Source organism: Elaeis guineensis, chromosome 1 (genome assembly GCF_000442705.2).
Source record: "Elaeis guineensis isolate ETL-2024a chromosome 1, EG11, whole genome shotgun sequence".
In the NCBI taxonomy this organism is placed as follows: Eukaryota; Viridiplantae; Streptophyta; class Magnoliopsida; order Arecales; family Arecaceae; genus Elaeis; species Elaeis guineensis.
Window position 1 is genome coordinate 105,833,625 of NC_025993.2, and position 22,402 is coordinate 105,856,026.

The 22,402-nt window shown below is 38.7% G+C and overlaps 3 protein-coding genes across 3 annotated transcripts; 2 read left to right on the forward strand and 1 right to left on the reverse strand.

The window, feature by feature from the left end:
- Positions 1-1,242, forward strand: LOC105038294 (transcription repressor OFP13-like). The gene has a single exon (XM_010914054.4). It carries the CDS (start codon positions 358-360, stop codon positions 1,015-1,017), a length of 660 nt encoding a protein of 219 aa, XP_010912356.1. The 5' UTR covers positions 1-357; the 3' UTR covers positions 1,018-1,242.
- An 11,743-nt stretch (positions 1,243-12,985) lies between these two features.
- Positions 12,986-14,099, forward strand: LOC140854770 (uncharacterized). The gene is made up of 4 exons (XM_073250821.1): positions 12,986-13,118; positions 13,279-13,380; positions 13,474-13,833; positions 13,935-14,099. Exons 2-4 carry the CDS (start codon positions 13,324-13,326, stop codon positions 14,010-14,012), a joined length of 495 nt encoding a protein of 164 aa, XP_073106922.1. The 5' UTR covers positions 12,986-13,118; positions 13,279-13,323; the 3' UTR covers positions 14,013-14,099.
- Positions 14,100-20,424: 6,325 nt separating this feature from the next.
- Positions 20,425-22,368, reverse strand: LOC105038295 (uncharacterized). The gene has a single exon (XM_010914055.4). It carries the CDS (start codon positions 21,587-21,589, stop codon positions 21,002-21,004), a length of 588 nt encoding a protein of 195 aa, XP_010912357.1. The 5' UTR covers positions 21,590-22,368; the 3' UTR covers positions 20,425-21,001.
- Between the last annotated feature and the right edge of the window lie 34 nt (positions 22,369-22,402).

Consider the following 22,402-nt stretch of genomic DNA (forward strand, 5'->3'; position numbering starts at 1 on the left):
CCCATGGAGTCATGGACGAATAAACAAAAATAAATAATTGAAGGAAATAAGAATATGGGTTGCTTTAAGCTCCTTCCCACTGGCCAGCACCATTCAATGTGTATTGAATATCATTGAAGTCTCCCACCCAATAGTTAATGCCCAAATGAGCGACCCACCATCTTGCCTTTCCTTTCATGTTCCCTTCCCCCTTCCTTAGAACTTCAAAAAAAAAAAAAAAAAAAAAAAAAGGACCCAGCAACTCTAACCTAATCCCACTCCCAATCAATGCCACACCAAAAGCCACACAACCCCAGTAGAATTTAAACCAACCTCCTCTCTATCCCAGCTCCCAAGATTACTAGCAAGAGAAGCCAAATGGGAAGAAAGCTAGGCCTCACCTCTCTCTTCTTCAAACCTAGAGACACATCAAGGTCGTCTTCTTATTTCTCTTCTTCTCTTTCTCCTTCTTATTCATGGCCTTGGCCTTCTTGTAAGCATCCAAAGACTCTGTCCTTCCGAGCGGCGGATGGCGACGACATCTACAAGACCGTGAACTCGGCCTACGTGTGCTCGACCGAATCCTGCTTCACCCACTCGTCGGAGGAGTACTCGGAGAGCTTGTCGACGGTCTCGGAGGACTCGGGGGGTGACTCATTGGAGACTGTCATACGAGGTCTCCGGTCGGACCGGCTCTTCTTCGAGCCAGGGGACACCAGCTCGATACTGGAGGAGGCCAAGCCCGGTGCGGTCCCATTCAAGAAGAGCATCGTGCTGGCAATGGAGTCGGAGGACCCGTACCACGACTTCCGGGTGTCCATGGAGGAGATGGTTGTGGCTCATGGGCTTAAGGACTGGGAGTGCCTTAAGGAGCTCTTGCTATGGTATCTAAGGGTCAATGTTAAGAAGACTCATGAGTTTATAGTAGGTGCCTTTGTGGATTTGCTTCTAGGCCTTGCTTCTCCTCCTCCCTGTTCTTCATCATCTTCTATGTCTTTTGAGATTGAGGTGGAAGAGGAGGGAATTGGTTCATGCTGAGTTCTCTTGATCCAAAGGAAGACATGGATCTTTCTTTCTTTTTCTTTTTGGTTAGCCATAATATATCATCTCAATGTATACTTGTAGGCCTATGTGATATTAAACCTACATGCATGGTTAGAGTTCTAAGCTTATACCTTCTCTCTCCATCTATCTATCTATCCATCTAACTGGGAGTAGTGAAACCGCAAAGTAAGGTGGGTTTTTATCTTCTTTCATAGGAAAAGTGTGAATATGATCAATGTTGATAAACTTTGAATAACATAGTCCCAGTCGGCCGGAAGTATGTGATTTTTATTTTGGTAGACATTGGAATGATATGATTAGTTCTTTGGAAAGGCCTGGAAAATGATGTTATCAACCGGATTAAAGGTGGTCAAAATGAAATTTACGGCTATTTGTCATTATAACAAGCCATCATTGTCTAACTTTTTTATTCTTTTTGAGGTGGCAACAACGTCCCTTTCCAAAAGGTTGAGGCCCATAAGTCATAACAGTACGTTGTGGCAAATCATGTCATTAATTGTCCCCGAGAAAATTCTATAACCACAAGACAAAGTGTTACTATTAATAAACTGCGTACTTTTTTTTTTTTTTCAGTTCAGCGATTCGTGACAACAATTTGCAAAGCTTCGTAGCGTGATGCTTTCCATGAATTCAAGCTAGTTGTTTTGTTCCATCCATGTCATCAATTTGTTACGAGAGGAACAATTTCTTCAACCTCTAGGCATCATCCATTATTGAGCCATCCAAAAAATTCCCCAAAGTGATTCGTAATTCAAAATAGTACATGAATAGCTTCTAGAATCTAACTAGGCTAAATAGGATGTAGGCTCAATGCTAAAATTAATTGCTGATGTGACCTTGTTACAGTTGGCCGCTTGGCCATGTCAAAGCCTAGCACATTTTAGTCTGCCACCACATAATTAGCCAATTGATTGGCACCTACCACATTTTAATCTACCATCACATAATTAGCTAATTAGCCTAAGTCTCAACTTGCAAGCTCAACAACCTACTTTATTATATATCTTGCCATATAGTTACACCATCATTAATGGTTTTAGCGCATCTTAAACTACTACATCATTAATGGTTAGCACATCTTCAAACTATTGCTAGAAAATGACATAGTTACCACCTTATTTCCCATATCTTGCATGTTGTCATGAAGCCAATGGTAGCTTGCAACTGCACAACTGTAAGATGTTTTTGCACTTTTTGATGATCAAACTTAAAATGTCTAAAAGGAGACAGATGCCAATTGTGGGATTAAGCCTATGCTTATCTCATTTCTATAACCTCATTGCTAGATTAGTAGCTCCACTTAAGACCACAAAGAAAATCTGGAGAATATCTCCATTCTAGTAGCTTAAAGGGGGTAGAAAAGCCTCATGTCAATCGGCCTGAGCTGGCCTCTCTTCTAAGCAAAATACTCTCCCATGTTCTTGTCACCATTAAGACACCTCCAACAAGAAATGTCAAAGCTATTGTTGTACAGGATACCATACTCAACATAATTAAATAATATAACTATGGGCTTAAACAAGGGGCTAAAATTTCCTCAAAGATGAATGAGTCACCAGACATCTAATGATGGGTTAGTTGAACCGAGTTACCAACATACGCAACTTGACAAAGCTCTAGCACATGGGAACACTTTTCTATGCCGCCTGCATTCACCTAACACATATATATTCACTAATAAAGGATCAATTAAGTGGGTCAACCCAAACTCTTTTGGTGCCCGTGCAAGATTCTTATGTTTGCCGGGTTTGAGGCGAAGCTTCTAAACCTCTTTGTATAAAAGCTTCAACCTTGTCTGGGTTGCAAAGAATTATGCATGGAATTGATTGTTTGTAGAAGGCTTATGTATTCTTGAATCTTTGCCGTGTCCTTCTCTTGTAGTAAATTTATGCAAGGGACGTTGGTGTTGTGACCAAGGTGGCCATCAGATTGCTTTAAGAGTGTCATAATTGCTTCTTGCCCACGAAACCCTAGGTTTTTATTTCCTATCCGCTCTTCTCGGAACTCAAATGTGCTTGTGGTTGTGAGTGAGAGCCATATTTTTGATTAAAGAGAATTGTTGTTTGCAAGGTCTGACATTTTTGGTATCCTAATGCGTTGGATTTCCAGAACAATTAAGTACTCCACGAGAATTTAATTAAGATTATGGATAAGAAAATTCCCGATAATGTGAATCTGGCTGCATTCTTTTTTTTAAAAAAAAAATAATGAATTTATATCTTACGAAGCAACCTCCCACTGATTGCAAGTTTCTTTCTCCTTTCCACGAGTATATCCATATCATTTCTGTTGCGGCCAATCCCCTCATCGCCTTGTTGCCAGGAACGAGCGCCTGCAAAAGAAAGTCCGCACCGATCGGAGGCGGCTCCGGCGGGCACCCTCCGACGGTCAAGTCAGAGAGGAGACTAGACAACAGTGAGAAGAAAGTAAAGAACTCAACGAGAGAGGGATAGAGAGAGAGAGGGAGTGTCATGCCCCCGACCCGAGATTGTGAATCGAGGGTCGCGGCAACCGCCGCATACTCATGAAGAACTCTCTCCATAAGCATGCAAGGCATCTCATCACGATATCAATGCATCACAGCGGAATAAATTCAAATAATTATTATTCAACTGTAATTCAAATAATTAAATTAAATATCTTACATCCAATAAAATTTTTGCTAAAAAAAATAAAAATAATAGATCTAAGTTCAATGAAGTTGACAATGCTAATCTCGCTTCTAAAAGCTCTGTCCCAATATTTCGTCCCACGCTCGATATTAATTATCTGAATCTGAAAAATAGAAAGAAAAGTAATGAGCTAGACAGCCCAGTAAGTAACAAATATCTCAACCAGATATTTCAGATATTATATAATTTTCAAGAATAATGCTGCAAATAAACATAAGAGTATATTTCATGCTGATTTAATACAAATCAAATATTTTCAAATATTCACATATAATATAATCATAAATCCGATTCGATTCAAAAACACTCGTAACTCAACAGCCTCGACTATGACCAACGTTTAACCCCCATTGACGGGGTCCACAGAATACCAGCGCACAACCCCCACTGGCAGGGTCCACAAATACCAGCGCACAACCCCCACTGACAGGGTCTACAAACACTAGCGCACAACCCCCACTGGCAGGGTCCACTGAGTACCAATGTATAATCCCCATTGGCGGGGCCCACTGAAACATAGTTAGGCTGAGAGCATAAATTCGATCTGTATCAAAATACTTTGTATCATAATATATCATAATTTTTCACTGAACATGAGCATAAACCGATATACCATAACATTTCAAAAGCACTTTTCTTTCAAAACATAATTTCATAAATCATGCATAATTTCAGAGAATAATTTATTTATTTTCAGAATAAATATGAAATATCTCGAGAAGATGATTCATTACTTACCTTTCACGGAGCACTGAATGAACAGATCAACTAACTTCTAGGAGATTCTTCCGTGCCTATTATCCAAAATTATATTTTTACATTAATTTTAATTCAAAATTAAATCTAACAAATTTCAAAATCAAAATCTCGCTTAAAATCAGACTCGTCTCTAAACTCGATCAGAATCATCAGATGAAGCCTTCCCCCATGCTAATCCTAGAAGGATAACTTTAGAGAGAGAAATTCATCAAGAGAGAGAAAAATAAGCTAGAGAGAGAATTCTAGAGAGAGAAAGTAGAGAGAGAAAGTCCAATTCCAGAGAGAGAAAATCAGGGTTCAGACTGAAAGAAGAGAGAGAAGAGAGAGAAACTCTCTCTCTCATCAATTTCAATTTTTTATTTATTTATTTATTTATTTATTTGTTCATACATATATATATATATATATATATATTATTATTTTTTCTTTTCTTTTCTTTTTCTTCTTTTCTTTTTCTTCTTTTTTTTTCTTTTTTTCTTTCCTTTTCTTTTTCTCTTTTTCCTTCTTTCTCTTTTCTTTTTTTTTTCTTTTTCTTTTCTTCTTTTTCTTCTTTTCTTCTTTTTCTTGGTTCTTCCCATGCCGGAACAGGGGACCCTTGGTTCTCCGGCCTTGATCAGCCGTTCGGGCCGCGGCCGCCACGGCGGCAGACGAGGATCACCCCCCCGATTACGGAGGAGCATGGCCGGCGATCAATTCCGATCGCCGGCATCGGAAAATCCAAAGAAAAAAGCTCAAAAACAGGGTCTCTTTCCCGTTCGAAAAATCGACGACTCTCGTCGCCGGCAGCCGCGCACAGGAGCATGGGAGGAAGGAGAAGAAGGAGGGAAAGAAGAAGGAGACTCACCTCAACCTCCGGAGACCTCGTCGGCGGCAATCATGGCGAGAAATCAAACGGTGTCCGCGGCCTTCGATCGAGAAAAATGGAGAGAAAGAGAGAGAGAAGAGGCCGATGTCCGGTCTCAAGGGAGAGGGGGTCTTCTTATAGGAAATCCTAGGACTCCGAGGGGTCCTAGGAGTCCGATTTTGCCTGGGTTTCGCCGGAGAAGAAGACTCCTATCGGTTTTGCGTCCTCTGTTTTTTTTTTTTTTCGTTTCGGGCTTGGTCTGCTGGGCTGGGCTTTGTTTGGATTGGGTTTTTGGGCTATCACAGGGAGCAAGCCCAAGAGTTTCGAAGGGACCTCTAGCACTGTTGCCTTCCCCGATATATATAGTGGAGCATGATATGGCGCCGTCATTAATGGCGCGGACAATTGAAGAATTGTCAACTCACTGAAGACTGTCAGAGTCGCCGTAAGGGTGTCAAATCGCCGTGGGGCTGTCAAATCGCTAGGGTTGACCCATGCCTTAGGTGGGATAATGCCCCTAGGCGGCAGTGCCGCATGCCGTTGTCAGGACTGATAGTTTCTGGCAGTCGTACGGTGTCTAGAGGAGCCGACCGACCATAGGTCGGCGGTCAGTTGAGGGGCGTCGGGTGGAAATTTGGGGCCCCTCCGACAGTCAGTCGGGCACGTCGCAGGAGTCGGGCATCGGACTCCATAGTGTAGCCGGTTGGGAGAGAAGAAAAGGCCCGCCCGACCGACGTATCATCGGTCGGTCGGCAGCTGTTGATTGGTCGGTCGGCAGCCGTTGATTGGTCGATCGACAGCCATTGACGGTCACGACGACCGTCGGTCGGTCGGCAAAGTCGGGCGTCGGTCATGTAGGCCCGATGATGGGTCAGCGTGAGCGGGATCGGTCAGGATTGTCCGTCGGAGTCATCCGTCGGGATCGGTCCGTCGGAGTCGTCCGTCGGTCGTCCATCGGTCGTCGGTCGGGGTCGTCCGTCGGAGTCATCCGTTGGGATCGGTCCGTCGGAGTCGTCCGTCGATCGTCGGTCGGGGTCGTTCGTCGGTCGTCAGTCGGGATCATCCGTCGGGATCGTCGGTCGGTATATCCCAACAATTTCTACAGTGGTATGGTGGTTTAGATGTGCATCCTAATTCTCTAATATGACTTGATCTGATGGACGAAACAATCTGATGAGCCATCATTGGGAATGGTCGCACTGAATTATTTTAATTCAGTTCTATGAATAATTGATGATGCTTCCAATTTTTTCTTGAAAAATACGTCATAAAATAATTTTTAGTTAGCCCTATGAATATCTTGACATGACCTGCTTTATAGTTATACAAGTAACCATCAACTTATGTAATACAAGCATAGGACTGACACTACACAGTGAAAAAAAATATGGAAAGGTAGTGATGTTACAGGATTGGATCCTGCATATATATTGAAAGCCTGCTAGGTCTGCTCAATCTAGTATGTTTAATATATCTCATGTCTAATATGAGTATAATACGCCACATTTTGAATTAATTTTACTACATTCTATCAGTTTGTTTCAATGTCGGCACGTAAGGTGGCCAGGATCCAGGAGGTGAAAAACTTAGGCTCACAAGGTCCTTCACTACAAGAAAATTTTATATTACCGATTTTTTTTTGCCGACGCTTTTGGAAAGCGTCGGCAGGTTACGCTGACCTGCCAACGCTTTTAAAAAGCGTCGTTTATTAACGACGCTTAAAAGCATCGTAAAATTTGAGCACTGTCAACCCTGACGTTTTTAGCAAAAGCGTCGTTAAATAAAGAAAATACCGACGCTTTTTTACGTCATTATTTAACGACGCTAAAAAGCGTCGTTATGTTCGTTTAATAGTCCCAATCTCTCATGCCCTAATCTATCTACTGCCACCCCTTTCTACCCATTCCTCCGCCGACCCCATCTCCGCCGCCGGCAGCGCACCCGCCGTCCACGCCGCACCGGCCCTTCTCCCCTCCCCCCTCCCGACGATCGAACGGGCTTCCAGATTCAGTACCCGGTTCACTGGTTCAGAGCAGCCCTACCGCCCCAACTTCCCGTGCGCTCCCAAGCCGCTTTTTCGCCCTTGTCTCCCTCGCTCCCGTGGTTAGGTGAGATCTCTTCCTCCTCCTCTTCTCTTCTTCTTAGGAGCTTTTAGAACCATGGACTCACACCGCTCTGCCATCCTTCTTTCCCCATCATCTCCACCCCCGGCCCCTTCCCGTCCGTTAGCACAGCCACTGCCGCCACCGCTCCGCTATTGTGCTTTCTTGGATTTTTACACTGCGACATTAGTTTCATTCAGCCTTGTGCCTTGGGATGGATTATTGTAGCTACATGGGATGTTACAGATTTACAGTGGTTTCGATACCTGCCATTGCTTCTATCCTATTGGGATTTAACGTCGGTGGAAAATAGATTCTATGTTTTGGTTTTCCAATCCTAATTGCTCCATAATCCTGCTCATATTGCTAACCAAATGGATGTCATCCATTTCTCAATATCTTACTAGTTGGTCTATGCTGTTTTTATGTCTGCATCAACAGGTCCAAGCCGCAGGCCATCTTCTCCTGTATTTAGCCTTTCTCCTGTGCTATGTACTTATTTGTTTATCTCTCCTATTAAGAACTTACAATGGAGCCTCTACCATCAAGATTAACATGTTAAATGGCTGAAGTTGGATCCTCCCAAGCTGAAACATGTGCATGCATTTATTTCTTCATTGTTACCCCAAGACTGGTATTTCACGACTCAACAACACTAAGAGCAAAGAGGAATTCAACAGAAAAAAAGGAAAAGAATGAAAAAATGAAGGAAGAAAATATAGAACAAAAAATAAATATGAGTTCAATGGACAACTTTGATTTCAAAAAAGAAAGAAGAGGAAGAAGACAAAAAGAAAAGGGGAAAAAGCAGAAAACATGAATTGATTACTCTAACCTGTTTTTTTTACTGTTTTCTGCAGGTTTTTTATCCTATCAGCTTATTCCCAGATGTTAATGCAAATAGTATGTGGGATACTTGTAATGGTGCATTTGTCAATACTTTCTTATGCGCGATGGTCATCTTCCGCTATCATGTTTGCTTGATGTCTGCTACTTGATACCTATTGAACTATATGACATTACCTGTCAGAAAGAATACAAAGACCTAGTTTTCTTATATCTTATTTTATAGTTATGCTTTCAACTATTAATTATTTAAGGACAATTCCATGAAGATGGTGTTTGCAGGATATTAGCTGAATGATACTTTTACATAATTGATAATAAAAGAATATAATACTTTAATATGCTGCAATGTGTATATTTTTTTTCTGTCGATCTTGTATAACGTTATATCTTGTATCATATATAATATATGGACCACATATCATGTAACATACACTTTTTTCTATAGATAGAAGAGCATGGGAGGCAGTCTGGTGAGGTTGAGTTATATAGGATGACTCATACCAATCGAGACGGCAGCTTTGTATTAGAAGAGTCTAAGAATCTAATTATATATATTGATCTATTTATTGAATGGTTTATATTGTCATTTCTTTATCATTAACATGTATGTATTTTCTTAAATTTATAAAGGGCAGCGATGCTTATTGTAGAGCACATCGACAAATCAGCATCATCTGCAGCATATGCAACTACCAGCAATATATTTTTTGCAATGTGTAAAACTTAAATCTATGTGGGTAGATAGGTGACATTGTCTAAGTACACCGTTCATAATACCTTTCTGGGATTGACGGTCTTTAAATTCTTGCAATAGCCCAAATATATCATGTATTATGTCACTGAAGCTCTTTAAGCTAGAAGCATCACAAAACCTACAATGCAACGTTCTATTCTTACGGCAAAATTTAGTAAGAGAAGAGCCTGCTGCAGTATTTCCAATGCATTGCTAATATATTAATCTGTATCGAAGGCTTTGTTGTGTAGTGTATTCTGCATGTGCATGCCCCATTTATAAGTATTGAACACATGTTCTTAGCATGGTTTAATATATTAAATTAATTAGATGGTTTAAGAATCATGCCTGGTTAGTCAGATCCTGTGTATTTCCTTCTAGGAAGCAATTAAAAGTGGCCTGTGCACAAAGAAAAAAAAATATTTTCAGTAGCATTTTTGGCATTCTGGTGGTGCATTGTGTTATGATAAACGCACCAGACCTCCCTAACCTTTGTTTTGTAGTGTTAGTTTTGTTGATCTTACTTTAAAGATCAATGTACCAAACTTTTCTTAACATTCTATATTTTCAATTTCTTTAAAGATTCTTTAAAGATCAATGCAACAGTTACTTTAAAGATTGTTTCGACATGATTTGAAAAATTAATTATAAAAATTGGCTTAACTACATAAAACACTGAGTGGGTCACTATCTGGTTGGTGTAATAAGTTTTTCATGATCTAAAAAGAGGGGTGAAAAAGAACAGAAAAGCGGTACATAATAGCACATTACCAGAATAATATTAAGATTTTTTAAAGATAATGACAAATAAATAAAAAATCTAATATCGAATGATGGTTGGTTCATATGTACTTATGGAGCAAACGTATAAGTCATGATCATCCTCATCCACACCTCTCCTAAATTATCAAATATGGTAAACATGTATAGTATAAAATAAATGATATAGAGCTAGATCAATTTACAACCACACCCTCTTAGTATCTCTCTATGAGGTTCACCCGAAAATATATAGTACAATTAATTAAGATTGTGATACATGATTGATGAATGGATAATTTCATAGTTTCATGAATCCTGATTGATTGCTTATCTGACATGTGGCGCTCGTTATGTGGCTAGACCCTGATATCGTGTGGCCTACGTTATCCTTATCTTCGTGGCTGATGAAGACTAAGCATCTGGATTTAGCTGGGCCAAGTTTCTTTGTCCATTACTCCCCAAGTTAATATCAGGTATTAAATCAAGTTAATTATGAATTAATTTTAAACAAAATTGCATTGCATAGAAATATAGACCCGTCTTTTGATTGATGTACATATTCTATTGTATCCGTACATTTATTTATTTTTGTACGGATAAAAGAATTATGTACATTGATCAATTGATTGTCCAGTATAGACAGTTTGAAAAATGTGAGTAATTCTATAGGTCATTACCATAATCAAATGGTATGCTGAGGGTTCGAAAAAAATTTCGGATGGTATTTTCTTTTTGTTCTCCCTATACGGGAGAACTAAGGGAAAATACTGCCGAAATTTTTTTCGGCTCTTGTTACATATCATTTGATTTCTGTAATTGACCTATAGAATTAATACATTTTCTGAATGGGATAGGACCTTCTTTACCTATTAGTTAATGATAGCAAGCATTTACTATGTAAACTTTATCTAGCTGTTATTTTTTTAGATTTTATGAAATGACTGATATTTTTTACTCATTGCATTAATATAGATTGTATAATTTTTTTTATTTTTAGATAAATTACAAGTTCGGTCATTTTTATCCTACAATAGATAAAAGTTGGATAAATAAACCAAGGAATAGTAAAGAATATTTAGATGGAGTTCATGACTTCATTAAATTTGGTATGGAGAAAAGTAGTTTGAATGGAAAGATTTTATGTCCATGTCGGAAATGTGTAAATAGTTCTTCTTTAGATCCACAAAATGTTGAAGAACATTTGGTATGGAATGATTTTTTAAGAGGTTATACCGACTGAATTTTTCATGGAGAATCTATGTTGCCATCATCATGTAACCAACCCCTGACTCATTTTGGATCCACTAGCCTACAAGACAATTCTGCAAGAGATGATGATATAAGGGGTTTGATCACAGATGCTTTTGAATTTGGTGTTCAAAATTTAGAAGAATCCAGTAGTATACAAGAAACAGTTGGGATGTTTGATGGATGTACGCATACGGAACATATGCATGTTGAGGAGCCTATACATACATCTAATGATGAGACAGCTCGTTATCACACCTTAATGAAAGATGCAGATGAAGAATTATATCCGGATTGTACGAAATTTTCTAAGATTTCTTTTCTTGTATATTTATTTCATATAAAATATTTGAATGGATGGTCTGGAAAGAGTTTTACCATGCTGCTCAAGTTATTAAAGGATGCATTTCCAGAAAGCACTCGTTTACCACCATCGTATTATGAAGCCAAGAAAGTAGTAAAGGAATTGGATCTTGGATACGAAAAGATTCATAGTTGTCCGAAAGATTGTATGTTATATCGGGGTGAAAATACTAATCAAGAGTTGAAGCGGTGTTATGGTGGAAGCGGATGGAAAATCCTATTATGGTGCACTTAAAGATATCTATGAGTTGGATTATTATGAAAAATTTAAAGTAGTACTGTTTAGATATGATTGGATAGACATAAACTCACCAAGGAGTTTGAAACAAGATGCAGATGGATTTACACTTGTAAATTTTTCAAGGTTGATACACACTGGTGTGTTATTGAAGGATGACCCATTCATTTTTTCATCTCAAGCTCGACAAGTATTTTATGTACAAGACGCAAAAGATAAAGATTGGTTTACTGTCATCAAAACAAAACCTAGAGACTTATATGATATGGAAAACCAAGTGGAGGATGATGACGATGACACTTATACACAATGTATGTCCTATAATTTTGTGCCAGCTGATGATTTAAATGCTACGACGACGTTGGTTAGAACAGAATTTGAAGGAAACACTACTGCTTGATTGTTACTGGTAATAATTATTTATGATGTATATATTTTATATTAATTATTATGTTATTTTACTCCATATATTAACTGATTCTACCTTTTATTTATATAAATGCTAGGTGACATCATGCGTCGCAGGGGACGATATGCTGGTGTGCAGTTTCAGTTTTCACAGACAGAGGTCGGTACGTTTTCTTCAGCACAGCAGCCTGAGGCCAGTTCAGCTGCACAGCATTCTGAGCCCTGTCCTTCATCATCAGCATAGCACGATCCTCCTATTCATCAGCCAGATGATGAGATACACGTGCAGGATATATATTGTCTTTCATGTAATTTTATTTTTATTTTATTTTATATATATTCATGATATAGTTACTTGTATGTATTTTTTGCAGACGGATCCGGGAGAGTACACTCCAGACGCGGATCCACAGTAGTACGAGATGTGTGGCAGATGCGTGAGGGCGAGAGAATTGTTGTGGAGTGCAATCAGCTAGGTCAGCCAATTAAGAAAGCTGCCTGCTTATTGACTTCATTTTTGGGGACTGTTGCTCGGAGGCCTCAGCTATGTCCGTTGGGCTATGCAAAATGGAATGACATGCTTCCAACGTACAAAGTTGAGCTCCTCCGAGTTATAGAGGTAATGAATTGATGTTCATACTGTATATTAATTGTTAATCACTTATATAATTTATTTCATTTAACTTTTTTTTTTATAGAGCAAGTTTGTTCTCCCTCCATCCACTCATAATTTTGTAATGAAGTCTCTCAACCGCAAATGAAAAAAATATAGAGCACAATTGAAGAAGGACTATATGAGACAAGGTATGACTGAGGAGGAGGTTGCTAGGAATTGTCCTCCTGATGTACCCCCTCATCAGTGGATGGAGTTGGTTCATTATTGGTTCTCCGAGAGGGCACAGGTATATTATCTGCTCATTATCTTTTTTTTTTAATATTTTATAAAAATATTGATTTTTATTATATATTATACATATAACAAGTTCTTTACTTTATTTTACAGACTTATTCTGCTATTGGTAGAGCTGCACGAGCAGCTCAGTCTGTTCCTCATACATCGGGGTCGAAGAGTTATGCACGACTCCGACAGGAGTTTGTATGTTCCTTAAACTTTCATAATTAACTTTTAATTTTTATGTTGAAATATTTATATAACTAATATCATTATGTATCGTGAATCATGTCTGTATCATGATACTCATATATTTTTTTAAATTATTATAACTGTTTGCTTAAAATTAAAATTATTTGTGTAGGTGGATGAGCATGGGAGGGAACCCGATCAAGTGGAGTTTTACCGGATGACTCATACTCATCAGGATGGTACTTTTGTTCGAGATGAGTCGAGAGATTTATATGTACGGCATTATTAATATTCTATTTTTTGCAATGATTTTAATTTAATTTTGTTAGCTATTAATGTATAACTTTTGTTTTCAAAATAAATACAGGAGAGGGCTACATCTCTCATTGCGGAGCATGATGACGAGTCCACAGCATCTACGCAGCAGAGCCGTATCGAGGCCGAGGTGTTCACAGAGTTGATGGGACCAGAGTGCTACGGCCGAGTGAGGGGTTATGGAGTAAGAGTCACCCCCACTCAGTTATCTGAGGTTAGTAGATATACGCAGCATGCTGCAGCAGATGCTCAGGATTCACGCGTTCGCAAACTCGAGGCGGAGATACAGGAGATTAGACAGAGTCGTACCGCTGAGATGGAGGAGATGCGACAGAGCCGTGCCGAGATGCAGGCCATGAGGGGACAGATTGATCGGCTTACATCTTTATTAGAGATGTATGGCCCATCTCAGGTAAACACATATTATTAAATATATATTTTTATATTAATTTAATGATTTATATATTTTTATTTATAGATATGCAAATCATGCTTTTGATATGTTTCTTGTAGGCTCCTGGCACATCAGGCACCCGTCGAGACAGCGGCACGTCACATGGAGACAGCGACGACCATCCGCCTGCGGATTGACATTATTTTATTTTTATTGTATTCTTATATTTATTTATATTACTCTTGATTGTAATGGATGATTAGTACTTTATTTTTATTTATATAAAATAATGTCTTTTGGTTTGGTTAAATTTGCTATTTAAGTTTGCTTTTGGTGTGAATGGTGGTGATTGTACAGGTGTGAATGGTGGTGATTGTACAGGTTTATGTTTGAATAATTAATATAATTTTGTACAGGAATGTATGTATTCTTTTTTTTTGTATATAAAATCTGTATTTTTTTTTCTTTTAAAATCTTTAACGACGCTTATAAGCGTCGTTAAAACAATTTTAACGACGCTTATAAGCGTCGTTAAAGATCAAAAAGCCGACGCTTCGAAAAGCGTCTTGGTAGAGTGGAGGACGCGTTGTCATTAACGACGCTAAAAAGCACCGTTATAATTGAATTTTACGACGCTTTAAAGCGTCGTTACAAAAAAATTAACGACGCTTATAAGCGTCGTTAAAAAAAGTTTAACGACGCTTATAAGCGTCGCTAAAAACTTAACAGCCGACGCTTCAAAAGTGTCTTGATAGAGTGGAGGACACGTTGTCATTAACGATGCTAAAAAGCGTCGTTATAATTGAATTTTACGATGCTTTAAAGCATCATTAAAAAATAATGATACTTTTAAAAAATATCGATATTTTTCGTCTTCAGTCTCACATAGATGACGCTTTCGCGATACTTTTTGAAACGACATAAATTTTATTAACAACGCTTATTAACGTCTTAAAATAATTTTAATAATATTTTTTTTACCATTTTTACTATAGTGCTTGTTGGGGAGGAGGTGGACCATAAAGGTTCCCCAAGTCCTCGAAAGCCCCGAGAATTGGCGTCCAACTCCCCGAGTACTTCCGCATTAAACTTGCACCGGCCATGCGGTGCGTCTCCCGAGATTGAGACGGCTCAATAGCATACCCGCCGCCCTGCACGTAGGGGTGGGTCTTTATAGTGGACTGCTCCACCTCATAAAACCAAGTCAGTTGTTCTCCTGTTTGGGCCAACGAAGGGCTATTAATGGATTGGATGATTTCTTAGCAAGACCAAGCTTCAATGTCATGGATATGAGATTTTGATGGTGTCTAAGTATAAGCAAGCCCTTGTCTAGCTTTGCGTAGAATGCCTGCAATTGATTTGAGGCATAAATAAAAAAGATACATATGCTGTCAGGAAGTGGAGCAAGGCAATCTTCTAAAGGTGTTTGAGAGAATCTTTCTACTTCTACTGGATTGGTTGTCCACATTTCCCTTCCGTAGTTAATTCTTCTTGCTAGCGCATTGCGTCACACGCAAGCAAAACAAAGCAATCACGTAACTTGCATGGGAACGTCGGTGGTGGCTTTCTGCTTGGAGAAGCAAGCCTTAACTGCAACGTCCGTACGAGGATGTGCATGCGAATTGAGATATTATGGAAGGGTTCCAAAAAAACTAATGGTTTGCTAAAATTTTTTGTTTCTTTAGACTCCATTCATCGTCATATGACTCTATCTTGGATTGTTATCCCATCACTTCATCTTGGATTGTTCCTAACCGATGTAGGATATATATAATTTCTTCCTAACCTCCTCATGCTAATCCTCTTGTTGTTAGAATATGTGGCTAATTTAACTAACTACAGCAAGTGCGGGAACTTTAATAATTTCTTTAAAGCCAATTTATAGGCAGGGTAAGGTGAACATAAATGCCTTGGATATTGAACAAGGAGTAAAATGGCCATTAATGACAAGGGGTGACATTAGCAGTTAGGGTTTTTTACGCAATAAAGTTCTGACGTGTGCAACGCCTTGATGTGTAAATGGATGTACCGCCGGTCTCTTGAGGGTTTGAATTTTAATGGTAAAATAAATATAGTAGCACCATGGCAAGCTAATTTGAGGAACTTTATAGGCCAGCAAGGAAAACGTTGTTAATTAGTAAATACTGCTAGCAAAAGTCTAATTTATGACATCGAAGTATGAAACATGCGAGTTGCAGAACATGGTACGACCTAAGTATTAATTGTATACTAAGCATATGCAAAGAATAAATTTTTTTATTTAATACTTGATGATAAGATTTAAATTAATTAAAGTGACCAACCAAGCATTTTCATTTTCTAAGAGTGCAATATATGCCCATCATGATGTGCGACAAGTATTTGGATCCACTGGCCAGGATGTAATGCAAGAAGGACTTTGAGATTCTTGTTCCTCAACATGATATAGGTGAAAACATTGCCAATACTAATCTTAAAGTTAATCATGTATCACTCTCCAACCTAATAAAAGTATTTTCTGTTTTCGCTAGCTCTCTCCTCATCGAACATATCTGATCTCTTGGGATCCCATAAATTTTTTTTTTAAATAAAATAGATATATTAAATTAAATTATATCTAAAGAAATATATTTATGAGAATCAAAAAATAAAATATTAAAAAAAAATTCATCCTAAATATCCATAATATATATATATATATATATATATATATATATATATATATAGTATTTTCTATTTTTGCTAGTTCTTTCCTCATCGAACATACCTGATCTCTTGGGACCCTATAATTTTTTTTTCTAAAATAAAATAGATATATTAAATTAAACTATATCTAAATAAATTATTTATGAGAATCAAAAAATAAAATATTAAAAGAAAAAAATTCATCCCAAATATTCATTATATATATATATATATATATATATATATATATATATATATATATATATATATATAAGATGCCATTCAGCCAGTAATATTATTAAATTTTTTGGTAAATATAGCCATAACGCTTCTGAAGCGAAGAGAAGAGACGAGGAGCAGTCATACTAAATTATGGTACGTCCAAGCTTAAAAAAATAACAGATATGGAGCCTAGCCACGGGTCAAGATCAGATCCGGTGAGAAGATTTCTTCATGGGAATTCAAATGGTCCTCTGAGAGTGGATTGAAGCACAATTAAGGCTGTTGTATCCACCGAGGAAAGTGGTAGCAAACAGTACTTAATGCTTTGACCTTTGACCATCGAGAGGATGGACCACGTCGTCGGCTGGCCATCTGGAGCCCAAGTCCATCTAAATCACATATCTAGACCAGTTAGCCATCCCTAGCTTACGCGTTAATTATTTTGGCTAATTCCTATATATGATATGATCATAGCAAGACAAGTTCCCCGAATTGAATCGAGCTCTAGGCTCTATAATATTCATGGAATTGCATGGTCATGATTTGTAATGGTACCCAATAAGTAAGCCCTTATATATTAGTGGCCTAATGGGTTGTCTATGCGAAATTCTTTGTGCATCGCGGGTGGTGTAGAAAATTCGATGTGGAGTACACTGTCTTGTCCGATTGATCCACATAACCATCATTTTTCAATACGTATTTAATATCTGCAGATCGATTTTTTCGTTAAAAAATTTTATATGGCAAAATACCGATGTTTTTTGAAAAAACTATGGCATTCTATGTCCATATTATGACATTCTGCATTAAGAAAATCATAATTTTTATCCACAGGATGTCATAATATAATACAGGATGTCATAATATGCACAGTATATCATAATTTTTTTCAAAAAATATGGATATTTTCGTCATTCAAAATTTTCAAACGAAAAAATAAAACTGCAAGCATTAAATGCATATTGAAAAGTGGTTGGACAAAAATACCACTTTCATATTATGATATCTTAGGCCATATTATGATATCCTGGACCATATTATGCCACAGGATGTCATAATTTTTTTCAAAGGATAAAGATATTTTCGTCATACAAAATTTTTAAATAGAAAAGCCGACCCATATGCATTAAATATGCATTAAAAAATAGTTACTACGTGGATCAATCGGACAAAATGGTGTGCTCTACATCGAATTTTCTACACTATCCATGGTGCATAAAGAATTTCTCATATATCTATTTGCATCAGGCAATGAAATGTCTCAAAAATTCCACAATAAAATTGTAGTCCCTCACAACATTGAGCCTTTATGTTCTACCGCATAAGATATTATTCAGTCAACAGCCCTATTTAGTTCTCAATATAACTAAATAAAGAAACAATACTTGATTTGAGTATTGTTTCAATATGTGATTAATTATTATGTTGGAATATTTAATGTCTTAAACTCGATAGCCCCTATTTTGACATCTCAGCCATTAAATATAGAGTGAGGTGAACTAAAATCTTGGTTTACACTGATATTGATGGATGAGAGATCAAAGTTGGCTGGGGCAACTAACATGAACATGAAGGCCTGTTTCGAGAACAAAAATATAAAATCAAGTTTAATTTTCAGATATAAAACTTAAAAGGGTTAACCTTGAATCATAGAGCGATCGAATTGAGTTAGAGGCTTCTGGTTGGTCTACCTCCAGGATTCATACTCATTAAACGTGAGGATTCAGATTAATGCCTATGAAGGTTCGGTAATTCCAAATCTAGCAAAAAATCTACTCATTATGTGATTCTATTGGCAGAAAATTAAGCTTGTGAGCTTAGCACCAAATCAAAGGAGACAGTTACGCAAGGATCCAAGATGACATGGGGGTAGCTGGCAGGGCTTGTTGTCATGGTGATGCATTGGCAATTATTCAAGACGATAAAATACCACTAAGTAGGTTTTTAGCTGCGCTTTTCTGGGACAAGTTGGGATTTAGGTCTCTTCCAAAATCCAACTGAGTTACTTTATTATTCATGCGTAAAAGTTAAACATGGCAGCTTTTTCGTGATTTTACCAACTCTATAATCTTTACAACCTAACTCAATTAAATTAAGACACATCTAATACCGTGGGTGAATCAGTAAGAGTTCGCGATTTTTTCTTTTAGTAACAGGATAAAGACTACAATCATGCAAATAGACAATGATGATTACGTTTAACACTAAACTTCTTGTTCAGAATATGTGCTCTTGTGTTACATTGGCGCATGAATTATGTCAGAGTTCACCAAAATGGTTAGCAGCTTTGTTGATGTCCTGACTCTGTTCCTTACTTATTTCAAAGGCTTGAAACAATCTTATTAAACAAATAACAAAAACCTAAAGAAGATGTCCATCCTTGACGGTACAAAGTTGATTTTTTTTTTTTTTTTTTTTGCTAAAATGTTTTTTTTTGGTTAAAGCAAAGTTGATCTTTTGAGATGGACAAATAATTGCTGTACGTACGTAGAAGACTACAACAATGACCAGATATTTTTCAAACCAAATTCCAGAGTCACTTTTTTGCTTGGCAAGCCACCAGCAAGTGTTATTATCTTCACGTAATACGTGAGACCAATTAGCGTAGTGAAAATGAGTGGTTGATCTGATGAGCTGCGATCCTCCTCTATGTTTCAGAGGTTGGTACGTAGAAAGACAATCTTCATCAATTCCATCCTGACACCTTCTTTTTTCTGCTATTAAAATAAAAGACATATAGTTCCTGTGATTTATTGCTAGAGTTGTTTTACTCGAATAACTAAGATTTTAATGAGCATTTTATCATCTGCAAGCATTGTACTTGTATCAGAGAGAAATTGGCCACGCAAAGGACAGTATATCCAGTTTCAGGCTGCCAAAGGTTGGAAGAAAGCAAAATTCATGACAACTTCGACCAAATCAGGAGGGGAAAGCCTTTTGAACAACTTGTATGTCCATGAAAAAATAAGCAATAATGTTATTGTTGCATTTCGATAGTATTCATATTGCATATCGATTCAATAATAAATATCTCCACATAGTACATAAACAGCTTAAAATTTGCTTCATAATACAACGATTTTAGAATTGCAGACCTAGCTTGCCTTAGCTAGTGGGTATTTCTCGCTTGTCGATAGAGGTCAAGGTTCGAAGGTGGTAGGGCGTCTGCCCTAAAATTTTTGAATACTGATCTTTCCTATGCATAGAATTGAAAGATTCCATGTTATGCTTTCACCCATGTATGGATATAAATATCATGTTAACCTAATTTTTAAACATTTGTTATCCTTTTCTTGACGTGATTATATAATAAAGTTAGTGGATAAGACGGATGAGTGAGTTTGTCATGCTGCAGGACCATCATCATGATTCCCTCTTCTTTAGGGACACCTTTGGCTACTTTTCCTTGAATGTATCTACAAATCATTTAACATCCAAACCACTCTAAAATGTAAAGCAATCTCTAACATTATAACAAGCCTTCATGCATGACCGTGAATAAATCTATGTCCCTTATAAATGACTTTGTTAACACTCTCTCGAGAAGTATATATACGTAAATTTATCTAGTTGTATCTAATATGAAATATCTTTGATCAAGCAAGGATGGGACACAGCTGTGCATGCCTCACTGCACCCATTAGCTCGTACCTATCATCATGCAGCCACTTAATGACACTGTGGAGAGCCGGAGTAGGACTAGATGGCATTGCAGAGATCCAGAGATGATGGATCCATTGAAAGATCTCGTGAGATCTAATACTAGAAGTGGAAAAAAAATAGAAACCCTGTGAAACCGTGCTCATTCATTGAAACCTCAACCATAGAAAGCTTGTCATAGAGAAGGCAAAAGGCTGAAGTAAATGAGAATGTTCGAAGCTGTACAGGAAAAAAAAAAAAAACTGATCTATAGTCCCAACCCCACCACACAACATTACATTGAAACCCCACCCACGAAAACATAACACAACACGCTCCACCCCCTCACCCCATCATTACCAGCACATCACGCCTCACAGTACTGACATTCAAAAACCATACACAGTAATAATTTCTAGCAGCACTCCAAAATAAAATTAAAAAAAAAAAAAAAAAACTTTTTTCCCTTCTCTGATTCGAGATCTTAACACCATTCGTAAGATTACCCCACATGCTACGTCCCAGATGCTACATCCGGGGCCATCGGGCTCGATCCACGTGGCAGCGGCGGTGGCAGGATCTCACCTCAGTTTTTCGTTCTTTTCTTTTTTTTCGCGACCAAGTCACGTGCCGGGAGGCGCGGGAGGGAGGGGGAGCCCGATCACCGCCGCCGGCGGCCTGTCCGGGAACAGGAGGCGGAGGCGTTGGTGGAGGAGGACGAAGAGGCCGAGAAGACGATGGTCCAGATCTCGGCAAAGGCTTGAAGGATGATGTGGTGGTGGGAGGGAGAGTTGAGGGCGAGGAAGCGGCGGAGGAGGTCGCGGAGGTCGTCCCACGCGTAGATCTCCATCTCCATGATCATCTGGAGCATCGAGTCCCTGAAGTCGAGATACGGGTCCGACGACTCCTTCACCACCACCACGCTCTCCTCCACCACCCCCTTCTTCTTCGCCTTCCCCGTCTTCTTCTTCGGCCGCCATTTCATGCTCTCCACGGCCGAGTACCGCCGCAGCGACGGCGACGACGTCAGAGGGGAGGAGGCGGTGGTGGTGGTAAGGCTGGTGTCCCAGAGGGAGTTGGTGGAGATGGTGGTGGCGGTGGAAGGGGAGAAGGGGTCGTGGAACATAGGAAGTCGAAATTTTGGCAGCGCGGAGGACAAGAAAGACGAGAGCTTTGGCCGCCGGCAGCTGCAGCCGATGTCGACGACCACCGGCTGCCGCACCACGAACCTTCTCCGGCTGGAAGACATCGATCCGGACAGAAAAAGGTGCGATTTTTATTGGTTCGGGAGACGGGGGAGGGTCCGAGAGAGGTTTGTAGAGAAAAGAGAAGGAAATGTAGCTCTTTACGGTCTCTTCGAAGAGACAGGGAGAGAGAGTTTGGAATTCAGCAGTGGGAACAGAGGTTTGGCAATGGAGGGAACGGGAACAGTGTAGTTTTTGGTTTGTGGGTTCACGGGGAAAGAGGAGATAGAGAGATAATGGGGCCTCAGAGAGAGAGAAAGAGAGTAATTGGAGGGATTTAAGGGCATGGCGGGGTGGGTAGAGACTTGAGAAGGCTGTGGCTTTTTTCTACAGTGTTTTAGCCGGGTGGAAGAAGGCTTGTTTTGTGGGGCATGCACCCAGGCGAGGGGCGCGGGGGACTCCAAATTATTTGGCCGCATGTGAACTCAAGGTTCCTAACGGGGATATTATGGACGCTAAAGTTTTGGCTTTTTTGAGGAAATAAAATAGGAATAGATGCCCTGCTAGTGCTAGGGACGTGTCATATGAAACGGGCAATAAAATACACGGTCTCAATTTTACGTCTTTCTTAAGGTTGTTTGTGATGGGACACCATGGACGTGTACGTCAATTACATATGTTGGTAATGTTTTGATATTTAATTTTATTTTACTTTGGCGTTTTTTTTGGGGGGGAAAAAAATAAAAGGATAGATTGAAGTAAAGCACTCTCAATGTATAAAGTACGAGCAGTATCTGATAAAAATGTCTTTTAAATTTCCGACTAAATGTCATGTATCTGACCATGTACAGTTGTACTAACTCATGAGCATATTTATG